General features: G+C 41.5%; 1 protein-coding gene across 1 annotated transcript in view; it reads left to right on the top strand.

Annotated features, from left to right (window-relative positions):
* Nucleotides 1-10,374: 10,374 nt before the first annotated feature.
* The window catches only part of LOC103372454 (collagen alpha-1(XI) chain-like), a 33,397-nt gene continuing 27,498 nt past the window's right edge, over nucleotides 10,375-16,273 (top strand). The window contains exon 1 of the mRNA XM_008302109.1: nucleotides 10,375-10,444. Coding sequence (XP_008300331.1) covers nucleotides 10,375-10,444 — 70 coding nt within the window. The remainder of the gene's footprint in view (nucleotides 10,445-16,273) is intronic.

Raw genomic sequence — 16,273 nt, 5'->3', positions numbered from 1 at the left:
GAGACAGCGAGCACAAGAAAGAGCAAAAAAGGCGAAAGACTGTAATGACAGGCTCGAGGGGCAAATCCTCTGTGGGGGATTTGAACCCTGGTGTGTTGTGTGTTTTTGTGTGTTTTGGTGCAACGTTGGAGGCTCGCCGAAACCTTTAGTTCTTGTTTCTGCAAAAGGCATGTTATTGCATTCTTTGCCATTACTGAGATAATGACAGACTAATCGCAAACACACACATACAGCCGCACATGTACACACACACACACACACAAGAAAACAACCTTGTCTTGACTTCTACACACACATCTGGTTCCCAGAAAATCTGTAGTCTTTCCAATATGGTGCCAGTTAAGTTGTCAGTGTGTTGTTTGTCTGTCTGCTCCACTGTGTCCTACTTGCAGAAAAGTGGAACTTTAAGCAGAGAGGGATCCCTGAGAAAAGACAGCGGCTCCAGTTGCACTTCACTTTTGTGTCAACCAGCATTTTAAAACAGATCTGCTCAGTTCACGTCTTGCATCGTCCATCCAAACATCCATCCATTCATTCAAAGCTCAAGCTGTAGTTGGACAGGACTCTTCCTTTGTTCAGGTCTCCATAGAATTCAATGTTACAGCTCTGAGTTACATAGCTTACATAAAAAGGTGATATATAGTCTTCAGATGTGTGCTGGTATTGGACCTGGAATATAAGATGAGATAACTGAACTGGTATCAGTAGATAAAAAAGTTGGATTGATGCCCCTGTGTCTGCAGTGCAGCCAAAAAGTAGCAGAAAGAGGCACATTTTTCATTTTCTCTAAGACTAGTGGTGATTTTTACCTTGTTCATTTCAAAGACTGGTTCTAATTCTTCGGGGTACATTGGATAAATCAGCATAAACCTAAGAAAATCATTCTACTTAGCGTTTGTAATACATATTGCAGTCAGTGAATATAACCCTCACACACTAGGATTCTAAGTAATGCCCTTTCCGGCCCTGTTCTCCAGCTGTCTTCGTTTCTTGGTCGTTTTGAGAGATTATTGACTTCCGTCTGGTCTTGTGCAGGTGAAGCACTTGATTAGTCAGATTTAGGTCAGGTGAGTGACTTGGACAATATAGAACATTCCACCACCATTTAGATCTTTCTGTTCAAAGTACAGTCGTTCTGCTTTATGTCGAGGCTTACATTCGACATACTCTACATGTGTGTGCATGTTGATCACGGTGCCCCTCACACCAGAGTTTACAGCCTCGGGATAACAGCAGCAACTGATGGAGACCAGAACACACCGTTGTGTATATACAGCACACTATATGTGCAGAGTGTGTGTGTGAGAGAGAGAGAGATAGTGTGTGTGCATGTTATGTGGATGTAGATCTGAAGTTGAACGTTCTCATTCATCACCAGCGCAGGGCAACATTAGCTGATGCTTTTAAGTGCACATGGGAGCAAAAGCAAAGTTTCCAAGTCTCGTCTTGTCCTCCGCTGCATTCAGATGTCAGTGCTGCCGATCATTTCTTGGTATGTATGGCTGAAACCCTTCTTCCTCTACACAACGTTGATGAGTGTCAGCAGCAGTGTCACCTTCAGTTTAACTATGGTTCTAGTGTTTGTTTGTGTTTTTTTCCTTCCAGCATATTTTTAGTTGCAAGATAAGCATGTTAACAGCTGGTCACGCTGTTATTTTACCCGAAAAACACAAGACCTTATACAGTTAGTGTTGCAATCCGATGGCAGTATAGGGTCACTGAGAAGAAAAAAACAGAGTGACGTTTATGCACATGATTTAATAGAATATAAGGCAAAATACTTAAAATATGCACACAAGAAAAATCTAGACCCTCTTGTGATGGGAGGAGCCCTGACGCCCGCCAACATGTGGATGTTCTGATCCACAAGTCCTTAGTAGTCATTGCTGCATTAAGTACTCAGTGCTCATTAATGGCAACTGTAAACTCCCTTAAACCTCACATAAAGACAAGATACAGTGCACTGCCGCTGGCCCAAACCCCCTCTAAGTGGGGCCCCTTTTATCTATTATATCATACAGTAGCTGGAAGAGGCCCCTCACTGGAGGATGTGCAACGAGCACCAGCTTTTTTACAATGTGAGAGGGTGTTAGCAAGTTATAATGAGCCTTACAATTAGAAGTCGCTCCATTGTTATTCAAATACTCAAATCTCTTTGTGTGCATGGTGATATTTATTATTGTTTAATAAATGATGATGCTGTTCGATCAAGCACAGTTGATCAAATGCAATTTATTAGTGGATTGGCTGATTGTATTTTTATGTGGGCAAAGTGGTGGCGCAAGAGTGGAGCCAAGGAGAGCCATGCAAGTGTCTTTTCACTATAGACTNGTACATTTGAAATTTTTGTTCATCCCATCTTCAGAAATAATGTAAAAATGCATAGATTTCTGTTGGATCATGCTTCATTTCTTTTCACCACCCTAAGGCCCTTTCTATGCGAAGAGACACCTTTAATTAAGACAAGTAAAACAGATGAAACACATGCTACACAAAAGTAATAGCTAAATCTCTCTCTGTATGTTTTTCATACACGCACACACACACACACACACACACACACACACACACACAGGATTGTAGCTGCCAGTCACAAGTATAAGACAACTTGCAGCAGAATGTAGGGACTTAGGAAATATGCCTGGAAGCTATTTTCTTTTTCAGATAAAAGTCTGTATGTATATACGCCTGAATCCAATTTACTTTTGTTTCCAAAACACTGCCGTTACCAAAACATGGACCGCTAATGTACATCACATTAAAATGTTTTTTTTTTCTCTTAAATCTTATAACCTGGAGCTGAAGAAATGCTAAAAGTCCCCAAATGAGGCCATTTCTCTCCATTCACAAAAACGCAGACTAGTTTGTGCATCTGTGCGTTAGTTGCAGGCAAGAAAGCTTTCATTCTTCTGCCTTAATGCTCATCACAAAAAGAGAATATATGTCATGACAACTTTTTTTTTTTTTTGCAAATTGCTGCTGCGAGATGCCATCAGATCACACCAGGAGCACTTATTCATTCCTCATACTTACATTAAATTACCCTGTCAAGAGTAGTAAAATCCTACATATCTAATAGAACCCATGCATGCATGTTATGTCCTTTCAAATGTAGGTCAGATTTGCCTCAGCACGCACGTGATCCTAATAAAAAACAGTAAAGAGACATCCTCTTGGACAATAGAGACGAATGTAAATGTAGGAGGGAGGACAGGGACGTGGGTGCGTGTGTGTGCATGCACTGACTTCAGATTCTCTCAGCCATGTTCACCCATAAACTTCTGTTTTCTTAAAAAACTTCCAGTGAGCTTTCTTTTTGACTTTTCCACATTAGAGATTTAACAAATGGTAAACCCTGAAATGAGAGGTGGAGAGGCAGGTTTTAGGCTTCTTTTTTTTTTATTGTGCATATATGAAGAGTGTGGTGTGTGTGTGTGTGTGTGTATATGTTTGAAGAGAGAGTTGGGTGGGCAAAGACAGACAGGCACTGGAATTTGGAATCTGCAGCAGCATATTTTTATTAGTTGGGCAGCACCGTTGTCCTGTTCTAGCATGCTGCATGTGAGAGAGAGACGGAGAGAGAGCGAGTGTGTGTGTGTGTGTGTGTGTGTGTCTCTGCCTGCTTTGCGCGCTGCTTTGGAGTGAAACTGAGAGAGCTGCAAATGTTAAGTGGCACAAGCCTTCACTGTTCATGTTGTATGTTTTCTATTAAGTCCTATAGAGAAAAAAAAAACATTTGCAAGAAGGTTTGCATCTGAGCATTGAAACAAAACGCAGATCTGCTCCGGCGCATGTGCGTGACAGCCAATATGGTAACTTTGCGCACGTTTCCGCGACAGACAGAGGCATCACACAGTCTCTTAAATCACTCAGACAATGATGATGCTAATAATGACCCACGCAGTAATTATGTTTCAGCACAGCCCCAGCAGTCTGAGGAGGGAGGGAGAGGAGGGGAGGGGAGGGGTCGCCCCGGAGAGGGGAGGAGAGGGGGAGGAGAGGGGGAGAGAAAGTGAGGAAAGTTCTGTGCGGGTGCAAGAGAAAACACCTTCCCAGATTAAGGTTTCCTTTCTCTTTTTTTGTCCTCCCCCGCAGGTTGGTCGTCTTCATCCGTCCATGCAGCGGTGAAACAGCAGAGAGCAGGACGCACAGAGTCACCATCACTCCAATCCGCTTCCATGTACGCGCGCTCTTAATTGCCAGCTGTCGGAGTGCGCGCAAAGACGCACGGAGGCGACGCGCTTTGCAGACTGATAAATCTCTGTGGTGCGGAGCAGAAGGTCCTTTTGGTTGCACGTGGAGCGCACCGGAGCCACGAGGGAATTATTGGCCGCCTCGTCAGTATCAATATCAGTAGCAGTATCTGCAGATGAGATATGATGGATCGATGGAGTCCAGTGCGGGAGACGTGGCTGCTGCTGCTGCTGCTTGTCACATTGTTTTGCACATCAAGAGCAGGTAAGCTGAGATATGCAGGATTGTTCATGTATGTGTTTTTGTCTTTTGTTCTAAACCCTCTAAATTCTCTTGCCTTAAGTAAACTGACAGAAAGTTTGGTTCCTCCTCCTCTTCCTCCTCTTAACTGTGTCACATCACTTGTCACCACCTGCCTCCAGGCCGTCCTGAGCCAACAGTGTCATCTTTAACCCATCCTCGCCTTTATTTTTATCCTTTCCAGTAATCACACTCACTGTCAGTCACTAGTGCATGTAGCCAGAGTTTGGTTTATTCCTTGATCACTTTCTAAGACTCCCCACTTGTTCTCACCACCCCACACAAAAACTTCTCCTCACTATCACCTACTTAGGTTCCACAAAATACTTTTTGGCCTCCATTTGACAGATGATGTTGTCGTGTCAGGTCATGCAGGCCGAAAGCTTATTGAACTGAACTACCCCTTTCTCCGGGCTCCTGGAGCCCACTGCACATTTGCTAGACAGTCGAAAGACATCGGCCTATATGTCTAGACTTGTTCCTCCATACCTGCTGCATCAGTGTGCAGGAGTACAGCAGCTTACAGGATATTTAACCTCCACAGCTGGGTAATGGGGAACAGACTGAGGCAAATGAAAGTGAGCTGTGCTGATGTGTGCTGGGGACTCTTGGTTACATACAGCAGCCCCTGGAGCTGCACTTGAACCATGTGAGGAGGACTTTAATCTTCAGGGCCTGGAGAGCCAGGTGTCACTGATTCCTATCAGCAGAAGTTCATGTGTTCCTCAGCGTTCCTGCTAATTTCAGATGATGATAAAAGCTGCACAGTAGTTCTCATATGGTCACTTTAATAGTTGAGCTTCTCTAAGGGACATAGTAACAAACAAAAAGCTTTAAGTGTCTGTTTTATTCCATTTGGTCCAGACGGGTTGGACTTTAAACATTAAGATGTAACCGATGAGTCAGGTTAAATTTTAATATTGGTTAGATGTTGTGAGGTAGCTATCATTTATAGTACTTAATCTGTATTAAAGATGGAGCCACTAGTTGACATTAACTTTTCCATTTCCATTTTCGCTGTCTGACAACTTCTCCATGTTGGCTAAAAAATACAGGAACAATATGAACAGTCTGCTTCTTTTCCTTCTGGTACTAAATTGGATGAGAAGAATAACACCACTCTCATGTCTGCTTGGTAAATAACAGCTGGAACCAGCAGCTAATTAGCTTAGCTTAGCATAAAGGCCAGAAACAGCTCGCTGTGTTCAGTCCAAAGGTATCAAAATCTGCCTTTCAGCACCTCTAAAGTTCAGCAAGTATATGACATCTAGTTTGTTTGATTTTCACATAAAAGTTTTAAAATGACAAAGCAAAGTCCACCCTTTAGCCAAAAAATGCACAAAAATGCATATTTATCAAAAATATTGTACTATTCCTTTCAAAACTGAGCTTCAGAGTTCATTCATGAACCTGGAAACTGCTCAAGACAAAACAAGCTCAACTAAAGGAGGAATATAGATGAATAACAAATGAAATGAGGGGGAAAGCCTCAGACCAGAGACTGAACAGACCCTGAGTTGAGCTTCTTTAGTCCTATAATTACACATATAACGTCTTAATGAGCTTTTAAGGCTCACATCATCAGCAGTTCTCATTTAAATTGTTCAAAAAAAATCCAAGAAAAAAGTTAAAAAAAAAAAAAAACAACTAAAAAAACCAATCTCCAGCTGAGCATTACATCCTTTATTGTCCTCATTTAATGGCTGTTTTATTTGAAAGTCAAAATTCACCAGACTACATCAGCGGCCCAGCGAGCAGGTGACTTGGCAAACAGTCCCCCATGTTGCCTCCACCTGCTTTCACCGAGAAAAGATGCTGAGAAAGCATGTTTAAGTTGCGCCTCAGTAACCCTTTAAGCAGGAATGAACTGTTTGCCTTAATCCTGGAGATTAAGGAAAAACTGAAAAAATAGACTTTAAAGTATATTAAAGTTTGTCAATTTGTGTCACAGTATTAATATCCCAACACACACATACTTCACCCTCACTCTGTCTGGGAAGTTCATTACTGAAGTGACTAATGTGACCTCTGGACCTTTGAGGTCATCTGAGGTCAAACTAGTTCAGGGGTGAACCCTGTGGCGTCTCTCAAGATGTCCTTGTAAACAAGAATTTCTTAGAAAATGTGCCCGCTGGTAAAGGGAAACACAGATTCACAGATATTGAAAACAACGCACATGGCATGTGCTTCCATTTTCCTCGTAGTGGAGTGAGCGGATGAACTCTTGCATAACACCTGTTGTTAAAGTGTCTTCAGCTGCACGTCCCTCTTCATATTGTGCTCACTGTAAAATGCGGTCACACACCTGGCTGTCAGCAGGTTGGGTTGGGTCTGAATTATGAACGCAGACATCTGAGCAATGTGGTCAAGTTACGGTCAAGCTTGTCGTGCTCTGGCCTAAGGTGTTTCAGACACTTACCTGCCTCACTGTCTCTGTGTTACAGGTAGCTGTCGGCCTCACCCCACCTGTTTATTGCTCCCGAAGTATTCAAAGTATTCAGGATTCAGGAAGCCTAATTTGTTTAGTTAATGTTTAGCTTAGTGTCAGTATTTGTTCCAGCCTGAAATATTTCAGTGACGAGTGGATGGACTGCTGAAAATGCTTTGCCCCTTTAATGATGAATTGTAATAAATTCGACTTAACTTTTCATCTAACATCCCGTCAGAATTTATAGTTGTCAGGTATTTTTTGTTTAGGAATGCTCATGAAACTAATGGCATTCTCACCTGAGACAGCTGTATGTTGCATTTAGTGCTTTTTAGTAAATGTTAGCATGCTATCCAACTCATTCTTATTGACGTCGAATACTGCCATCTCTCAGCGACTCCAAGATAAGTTTCCTTTGGCATCGGTGCTAACTGCATCATCATTCGACATGTTGATGTTTACTTTCATTTCCAATTACTGTTTGGTTACATTCAGGGTCAAAAACTGCAGTTAAGCTAAGAAAAAGATCATGGCTTTGGTTAAAATACACCTTTTAGACCAGACAAACCCCTCATTACCTGAAAGAAGCAACAGTTACAGACCTAGCAGTTGGCTATGAACTCATATTGTCTGTTTCTGAGGCTCACAGATTCTTCTAGGTCTATTGAACTATTTTGGATGTTGAAAAATGACGCTAAATGGAACATAAAGCGTTTTAATGTGATGCCAAGGGGTCTTGATAAAGCAACACTATGTAGCAAGTTGGGAGTAAAACTGCCAACATACTGATCTAAGATATATTAAAAAGACTTTTCTACCTTTATCAGGCAACATGCTTTACAATTAGCCTCTCCTTCATTCATTTGCACCCACACTCATTACAGGTAATGGGGCAGTTACTGTGCAATACAACGAGCTGCCCACTGGGAGCCTCTGGAGCTTCTGAAACAGGGATTATGGATTTAGGGGATATTGTGCAGTGATTGATGAGAGCAGTCCTTTTAAGTGGCAGTTTAAGATGAATTGTTTAAATGAGGTTTTTAGGTCAGTATGCAACATCTGAAAGCGTTCTTCACAACAGGCATTCACAATAAAAGAGACAAACTACTCGCCAATTAAGATCTTTGTAGCAACAATGCCGTCTTCATGCATTTCACTCGACTGATATGGGAAGTAAGCTGTGATTTGTTCGACCGCTTTAACATGAAGGTAGCGCTGAAACTTTTTATAATAGACGTGACTCCCTTTAAAGTCGACACAGAATTCTAAAGCGCATTTAAGGAAGGATTGCCATGAAATTTTTTACAGACATTCGTGGAGGATAAAGGGTGAAGTCAGTCCTGGTTTAGTAAAGCAACTTAGACAAGCGTGATGTGGAAACTTGAAACCTGCATTACACAAAAGCTGACTTTAGTCTTCCAGTCATGTAGGAGACGTCTCTGAGACATTTGAAATGGAAAATAACTCGAAATTCAGATGTTCTTGATTGTTTAATAAGGAAAGAGGCGTAGTTGTCATGTTAAGAACCAGCCCAGCCAGGTAATAATTCCTACGCTCTTTATGGACAAATCACGTCACACACTCATTATCTTTTAAAGCAACATGTTTCTAAATACCTTCAAACGTGCATATAGTGGATCTGTTAAAGCCCCTCTCGCTCTTCTCTGTGTATCAAAGTTATATATTTAGATGTTTGTTCCACGACAATGACCCCTTTCTTTGCCTCTCTCTTCATCTATGTTGCAGCTACTCAGTGCAGCTTGAGCACACCAGCTCATCAAATGCTCAAACTGTGGTAAAATGGGGGAAAAAAATGGTGGAGTACTATTGTAGAGTAACCCAGCCACTCACGTTGGAACTGGAAACTGGTTCTGAAGAAGAATAATCATACTCACGCAAAAGCTGACAGAATTGGTTCCTCAGGTTTGTTCTGTATGAAATCTCGGCTTTCTGAATCGGTGTTTTTCAGACTGTCGTTGGTACACTTAAGTTTCAAGCTGCAGCTTAGAGCATTAAAAAAAACACCAGAGTAACTAGACATGGTCTTCAGTACACTCAGTACTTTGGTTTCTGATTGAATACCTGCAAAACGAGGGGCATTTCTACCTGCCTCAGCTGTACATTCAGTTCTAATTAGCATGTAAACATGATAAACCAAGATGGTTACAATAAGTGCCAGAGTGCATCTGCCAAATGTAGGCCATAAACTTGAAATACTGCAAAAAGAAACTTTTCAAAAATGTAAACAGAAGTCACACTGAATTTAACATGATTGACATTATTCACATTTCTTCATTGTTTCCCACTGTTTAGGGCATTTCTTATGTCATTTCACCGACTGATTTAATGATGCTTAACTACAAATCCTATTAAGGATTTGCCAGAAATAGTTTCAGAGCTATATTTGGATGGAAGCCCAGCCTCGCATGAACATTACACAGTACCTGCTGCACATCTGTGAGCCATTAGACATAAGAATTAGTGCTGTTTATCAAACTGTTGGTTCTCTGTGCCACGCTGTAATTGAAATCAGATCTTACGTTTCTACAAATCCACTTGTAATGTATTTGTGCATTGCAGTTTTCTTGCCCATTCTGGAAGTCAGCAAATACAGATGCACCAGAATTGGATGATTGAACTCTGAAAAAGTCTGAAAACCTGTTAAGTCATGGATGATGATCAGTTCATCAATAGTTCAAACTACCTGGGTGTTTCTTCAAATTGTAAATCAGTGGGAGATACTGACCAGCACTTGGCAGCAAGAAGTAGAAGTAGTAATAATTTGCTAAAGCAAATCATTCCCTGCCCTCCTCATTAATAACAAATGGGTGTTTAAACGGTTCTTTGGATGTTTCTACCAGAACAATCTGGTTTGGTCAGAAGCAAGTCTTCTGTTGCTGCTCATGTTCAGTGTTTCAGGTGATCATTCTGCACCGCACCGTCATGCTTTTATTGTAGAATGGTGCACATAGACAGCTAACATTTCAGCCAACTTCAAAACGCGCCGAAGTAATGCAATCAGAAAATTCACAAGAGCAGTGTTGTATTGGCTGAATATTGAGTTTACAGTCATATAAAGCACAACACTTATTTTTCCCAAGCAGCTGTGAAGTGCATTGTTTTGCAAACCATGTGTTGATGTTAAATTATTGCTTATAAAAAAAAGTGCTGGAGAAGACAAAGAATCCACATATATTGCTGATAGTCATCATTAGTGTGTTTTTTTTCCCCCTCTCCTCTCTGGCTGTAAATCAGCCTTAAGTTTGAAAATAAGCTCCGTCTTTGTTCTCCAAAAAAATCAAAGCCGCCATATGATGCAACATCCAACAATAATAGAGCGCAGAGCCACATAAAGCAACGTGTAACTGTCTGAGAAGAGCTGGAACCGTTTGACTGACAAATATTGATGCAGCCTTTGATCGGTGTTTGAGCGGAAGATTAGTCTTGTCGGAATGAATGTGCAGCATGCGAGCGAGACCTTTCGGACGAAGAGGCGAGAGGACGACGGCCGAGATGTTGAGAGTAGAGACGAGTTGTGATTTCAACAGATTCCTAGAAGGAGTTAGGGAGGGCATATCTGTCTGTGTGTCTGTCTGTCTGCAAGCTTCTCTCTCTCTATGAAACTAATATTAAGAATTTATCTAAGCGCGTGTGTGTGTGTGTGTGTGTGTGTGTGTGTGTGTCAGGCAGCAGGAGAGACGATCCAGTGTGTTTCTTTGATCAGAGCCAGCTGAACTGCGAGGAAAGAAAACACATGCTCCCTCTCTCTCCCATTCTTCCCTGTTTCTCCCTCCCTCTCTCTGGTTTTAATCTCCGTCTTTTTATCATTCGCTCGGTTTTTGTCTCTGCGGACAGAAATGTCAAGTGCTTCAGGGACGTTTTGAGAGAAGTCAGCAGGAAGAGAGAGAGAGAGAGAGAGAGAGAGAGACAGCGAGCACAAGAAAGAGCAAAAAAGGCGAAAGACTGTAATGACAGGCTCGAGGGGCAAATCCTCTGTGGGGGATTTGAACCCTGGTGTGTTGTGTGTTTTTGTGTGTTTTGGTGCAACGTTGGAGGCTCGCCGAAACCTTTAGTTCTTGTTTCTGCAAAAGGCATGTTATTGCATTCTTTGCCATTACTGAGATAATGACAGACTAATCGCAAACACACACATACAGCCGCACATGTACACACACACACACACACAAGAAAACAACCTTGTCTTGACTTCTACACACACATCTGGTTCCCAGAAAATCTGTAGTCTTTCCAATATGGTGCCAGTTAAGTTGTCAGTGTGTTGTTTGTCTGTCTGCTCCACTGTGTCCTACTTGCAGAAAAGTGGAACTTTAAGCAGAGAGGGATCCCTGAGAAAAGACAGCGGCTCCAGTTGCACTTCACTTTTGTGTCAACCAGCATTTTAAAACAGATCTGCTCAGTTCACGTCTTGCATCGTCCATCCAAACATCCATCCATTCATTCAAAGCTCAAGCTGTAGTTGGACAGGACTCTTCCTTTGTTCAGGTCTCCATAGAATTCAATGTTACAGCTCTGAGTTACATAGCTTACATAAAAAGGTGATATATAGTCTTCAGATGTGTGCTGGTATTGGATGTGGAATATAAGATGAGATAACTGAACTGGTATCAGTAGATAAAAAGTTGGATTGGTGCCCCTGTGTCTGCAGTGCAGCCAAAAAGTAGCAGAAAGAGGCACATTTTTCATTTTCTCTAAGACTAGTGGTGATTTTTACCTTGTTCATTTCAAAGACTGGTTCTAATTCTTCGGGGTACATTGAATAAATCAGCATAAACCTAAGAAAATCATTCTACTTAGCGTTTGTAATACATATTGCAGTCAGTGAATATAACCCTCACACACTAGGATTCTAAGTAATGCCCTTTCCGGCCCTGTTCTCCAGCTGTCTTCGTTTCTTGGTCGTTTTGAGAGATTATTGACTTCCGTCTGGTCTTGTGCAGGTGAAGCACTTGATTAGTCAGATTTAGGTCAGGTGAGTGACTTGGACAATATAGAACATTCCGCCACCATTTAGATCTTTCTGTTCAAAGTACAGTCGTTCTGCTTTATGTCGAGGCTTACATTCGACATACTCTACATGTGTGTGCATGTTGATCACGGTGCCCCTCACACCAGAGTTTACAGCCTCGGGATAACAGCAGCAACTGATGGAGACCAGAACACACCGTTGTGTATATACAGCACACTATATGTGCAGAGTGTGTGTGTGAGAGAGAGAGAGATAGTGTGTGTGCATGTTATGTGGATGTAGTTCTGAACTTGAACGTTCTCATTCATCACCAGCGCAGGGCAACATTAGCTGATGCTTTTAAGTGCACATGGGAGTAAAAGCAAAGTTTCCAAGTCTCGTCTTGTCCTCCGCTGCATTCAGATGTCAGTGCTGCCGATCATTTCTTGGTATGTATGGCTGAAACCCTTCTTCCTCTACACAACGTTGATGAGTGTCAGCAGCAGTGTCACCTTCAGTTTAACTATGGTTCTAGTGTTTGTTTGTGTTTTTTTCCTTCGAGCATATTTTTAGTTGCAAGATAAGCATGTTAACAGCTGGTCACGCTGTTATTTTACCCGAAAAACACAAGACCTTATACAGTTAGTGTTGCAATCCGATGGCAGTATAGGGTCACTGAGAAGAAAAAAACAGAGTGACGTTTATGCACATGATTTACTAGAATATAAGGCAAAATACTTAAAATATGCACACAAGAAAAATCTAGACCCTCTTGTGATGGGAGGAGCCCTGACGCCCGCCAACATGTGGATGTTCTGATCCACAAGTCCTTAGTAGTCATTGCTGCATTAAGTACTCAGTGCTCATTAATGGCAACTGTAAACTCCCTTAAACCTCACATAAAGACAAGATACAGTGCACTGCCGCTGGCCCAAACCCCCTCTAAGTGGGGCCCCTTTTATCTATTATATCATACAGTAGCTGGAAGAGGCCCCTCACTGGAGGATGTGCAACGAGCACCAGCTTTTTTACAATGTGAGAGGGTGTTAGCAAGTTATAATGAGCCTTACAATTAGAAGTCGCTCCATTGTCATTCAAATAGTCAGATCTCTGTGTGTGCATGGTGATATTTATTATTGTTTAATAAATGATGATGCTGTTCAATCAAGCACAGTTGATCAAATGCAATTTATTAGTGGATTGGCTGATTGCATTTTTATGTGGGCAAAGTGGTGGCGCAAGAGTGGAGCCGAGGAGAGCCATGCAAGTGTCTTTTCACTATAGACTGTCCTCGTAGGCATCCATCCGTCACTGAAAGCACTCACGCCTTTAATTATGCATAACCTCAGGTGTTAATACAGTTTAAACAGGTGAGTTGAATTGACCTTCACCGTCTGTACAGTTGTCATTATTGGGGAAATGAGCCATAGAGACCAGAACAGTTTTTTGTACCAGGCCGTAAACATGTTTTTTCCTGCTGTAAAGTTGCACATTTTGACACTGTCGTCTAAGAAGACTGACCTGGTTTTAGAGACAGCCTCAAGTGGGCATTCGAGGAACTGCAATTTTTAGCTCTTCTGCCCTGACTTCAGTTTTCCGCCCCAGAGGCTATCGCCTTGACAAAATCTTTCCACACTTAGACATGTATGTAAACACCTGCCAAGGCACCTACAGAAGGTGCCTTCGTGGCCACACTTTGCTATGACGAAACGTACACACAGACTCAGAGGGTGAAAACAATACCAGCCACACTGCTGAAGCGGTCGTTTCACTCTTCAGTTTGAAATAAACACAGCGGCTTCAGTGAGGTGCTGGTGGTTGATGCTACCTCTGATCAGACAGCAGACGATAAAGACATGAGAGTGGCACAAATATTCTTTTCTAATTCTTAGCAATTTCCTCAAGTTTTAAACTTTCCCATTAAGGATTGCACAGTGGCTTATGCACTGTCACTGGAGGATCTGGGATATGAGTGTTTGCTATCATCAAGTTGTTATGACGATCAAATTCAATCAAATTTACAGGATTGCTTAAAGAGAAAAGAGTTATGCTTCTAAACTGTTATTCTGTGTGTGTTGCTTCAAAATCTTCCCCAAAGAAGATATAATACTTTATTACTGTTTCAGCTTAAGTGATTGGAACTTGCTTTGGTGTTTGCAATTTTCTCACATTAAACAAAAGCTGAACAGCAGCTTTACGACACATAAAAACACTGAGACAAGCACAATATGTACTGTGTGGAGTCTGTGGGTGCAGATTTATAATCCATGTACACTGTTTTCACACCAAGAGTTGATTCAAATCTTGATATATTTGAGGCTGCAGTGAGTCGTGTCATGTTGCATTGCATTAAATCACAAGGGTTGTCTAATATTGTTGTTTTGTTGTGTAGCTGAGATGTGTAAAGTATGAACTTTTCGGTACAAAGTTGAACCGTACTGGAGAATTTAATCAAAATTAGTGGCCTCAACAATAAAGTTAACCTTTTAATGCGAGCACACGCTGCAGGATTTTACATTACACTGAACAAGTGTCCACATTTTTCTCTCAGTGATCTGACACCTCTGAGGATGCAGTGAGCAGCACCAAACAAATAATGTAAATGTTCACTTTTTATAGTTGTTTCTCAGCCCATAAAGGGACAAAATAAATAAATAAATAAATAAATGAATTAGTTTTAATAGAAGGAGTTATATCTGCAAGTAACATGATGCCAAGCACATTAAAGACGGGATTACAAGCTAACAGAACGCCAGCAGGCAGGCAGGCTGGCGGACAGACAGACTTACATACAGATGGACAAACAGACGGACAGGCTGGAGGAAAAAAACGTGCAACAAATACATCTGGCTTTCAGACTCAGACGTCGTGCCAACCTCGTGTGCATACTCATGCACGTGTGTGTGTGTTGTGTGTGAGTGTGTGTGTAAAGGTGCGAGGCAGATGGAGGGCTTACGTAAGTCTCAGAAATACGTGTGAAAAGAAGCCACACCAGTAGAGGCATGCCCTCCTCTCCCCTACCATCTATTATTTCTTCTATTTTCCCTCTTTATCCCCTTCTCTCCTTACTTCCAATAAGCTGCACATTTCTCTTTTCCCCCCAAACTCTTGTCTTTTATATTCCATCTTTTTCTGCTTATACCTTCCTCCCAGATCTCTGTGACCACTGTGTCCACAGCGTTTCAAAAATAATGTGTGTCTGTGCATATGTAATGCATTCCTGCCTAAACTAAAACTCAGGCCACATCTTTGAAATTCAGATTGTCCCTTGTATGTTTTGTGTTGTCTTGTGTGTGTGCGTGTTGTGTGCCATCGAGTCAGATCGTTACCAGAACACATGTGTTCTTTATTGCTCTCCCGTATTAGATTAGTCTCCAGTGATTCAAACTCTTGAATGTGTGGGTGTTATTGTGTGATTATGCTCAGCTTCTGCAACAGTTAGAAAGACAGAAAGATTCAGAATGACAGACAGAGATAGAGCAGATAGTCTGCCTGAAAAATTATTTCATTAGTTTTTTTTTTTTTTTTTTTTACAAGAAGGCTTAATTATAGGGCTAACATCACCCACATATCTCAGAGGTAACATCACACATAAACAAACTGCTGTGTACATTTGCAAAGTGTTGTTGTGCATTTATAGCATTGCTATAGATTTTATTTTTTCTTTTAATGTTCAGTTTGGAAGTTTTTTCTCTACTGATTGGTGCTGGGTAGGAAATGCCTAACGGGTTTATTAGAGCTTGTTTGCTGAAAATGGCTGTTCAGCAGAAGATTTGTAGTCAGAGAACTTGAGCAGCTTTCAAAGTAAAGTAACAGGATACATCAGACTTCACTTTCAGTAACAATTGTCGCAGTGCTTTTTGATTGCAATTTCAACACTAAGTGGGCACTAAGTGCACATTAATCTGTGGTTCATGATCATGTCTGCTTTTGCAGTGGTCAGATCCAGTTTCAAACAGCTGTAAACTGAGGAAAGGTATTTTTGTTGTCATGTCTCCTCTGCAGTTTTTATTCACTCTGTCTTATTTACTGTTGCTTCCCATCTGGACTCATATAGGTGATATATAAACATACACATGCAGTATGTAAGAGTTGTTTTGAAAATTAAAACAACTGGGAATCTTGTTTATTGACTTTTCAGTTATGTATTTCACAAACTAGTGAGTAACTTACAATGAACACACCACCTGACATCACGCCACCATCTGCTCACCTGCCATATGTACTCTGCTGCATGCGCTGCAGTCAGTGCTGCTAAGAGGATTGTCTGAGCAGCACTATTTCTAAATTACCCCCAAGCACTTTTCCTCTCCATTATATTCTGAAAAAGAAGTTGTCATGTCAGCACATATTGGACAACACACACACCAACACCCATCTATGGT

Source organism: Stegastes partitus, unplaced genomic scaffold (assembly GCF_000690725.1).
Source record: "Stegastes partitus isolate 25-593 unplaced genomic scaffold, Stegastes_partitus-1.0.2 Scaffold1758, whole genome shotgun sequence".
In the NCBI taxonomy this organism is placed as follows: Eukaryota; Metazoa; Chordata; class Actinopteri; family Pomacentridae; genus Stegastes; species Stegastes partitus.
The sequence above is the reverse complement of the archived record's forward strand: the minus strand, read 5'-3'. Positions and strand labels throughout refer to the sequence as shown.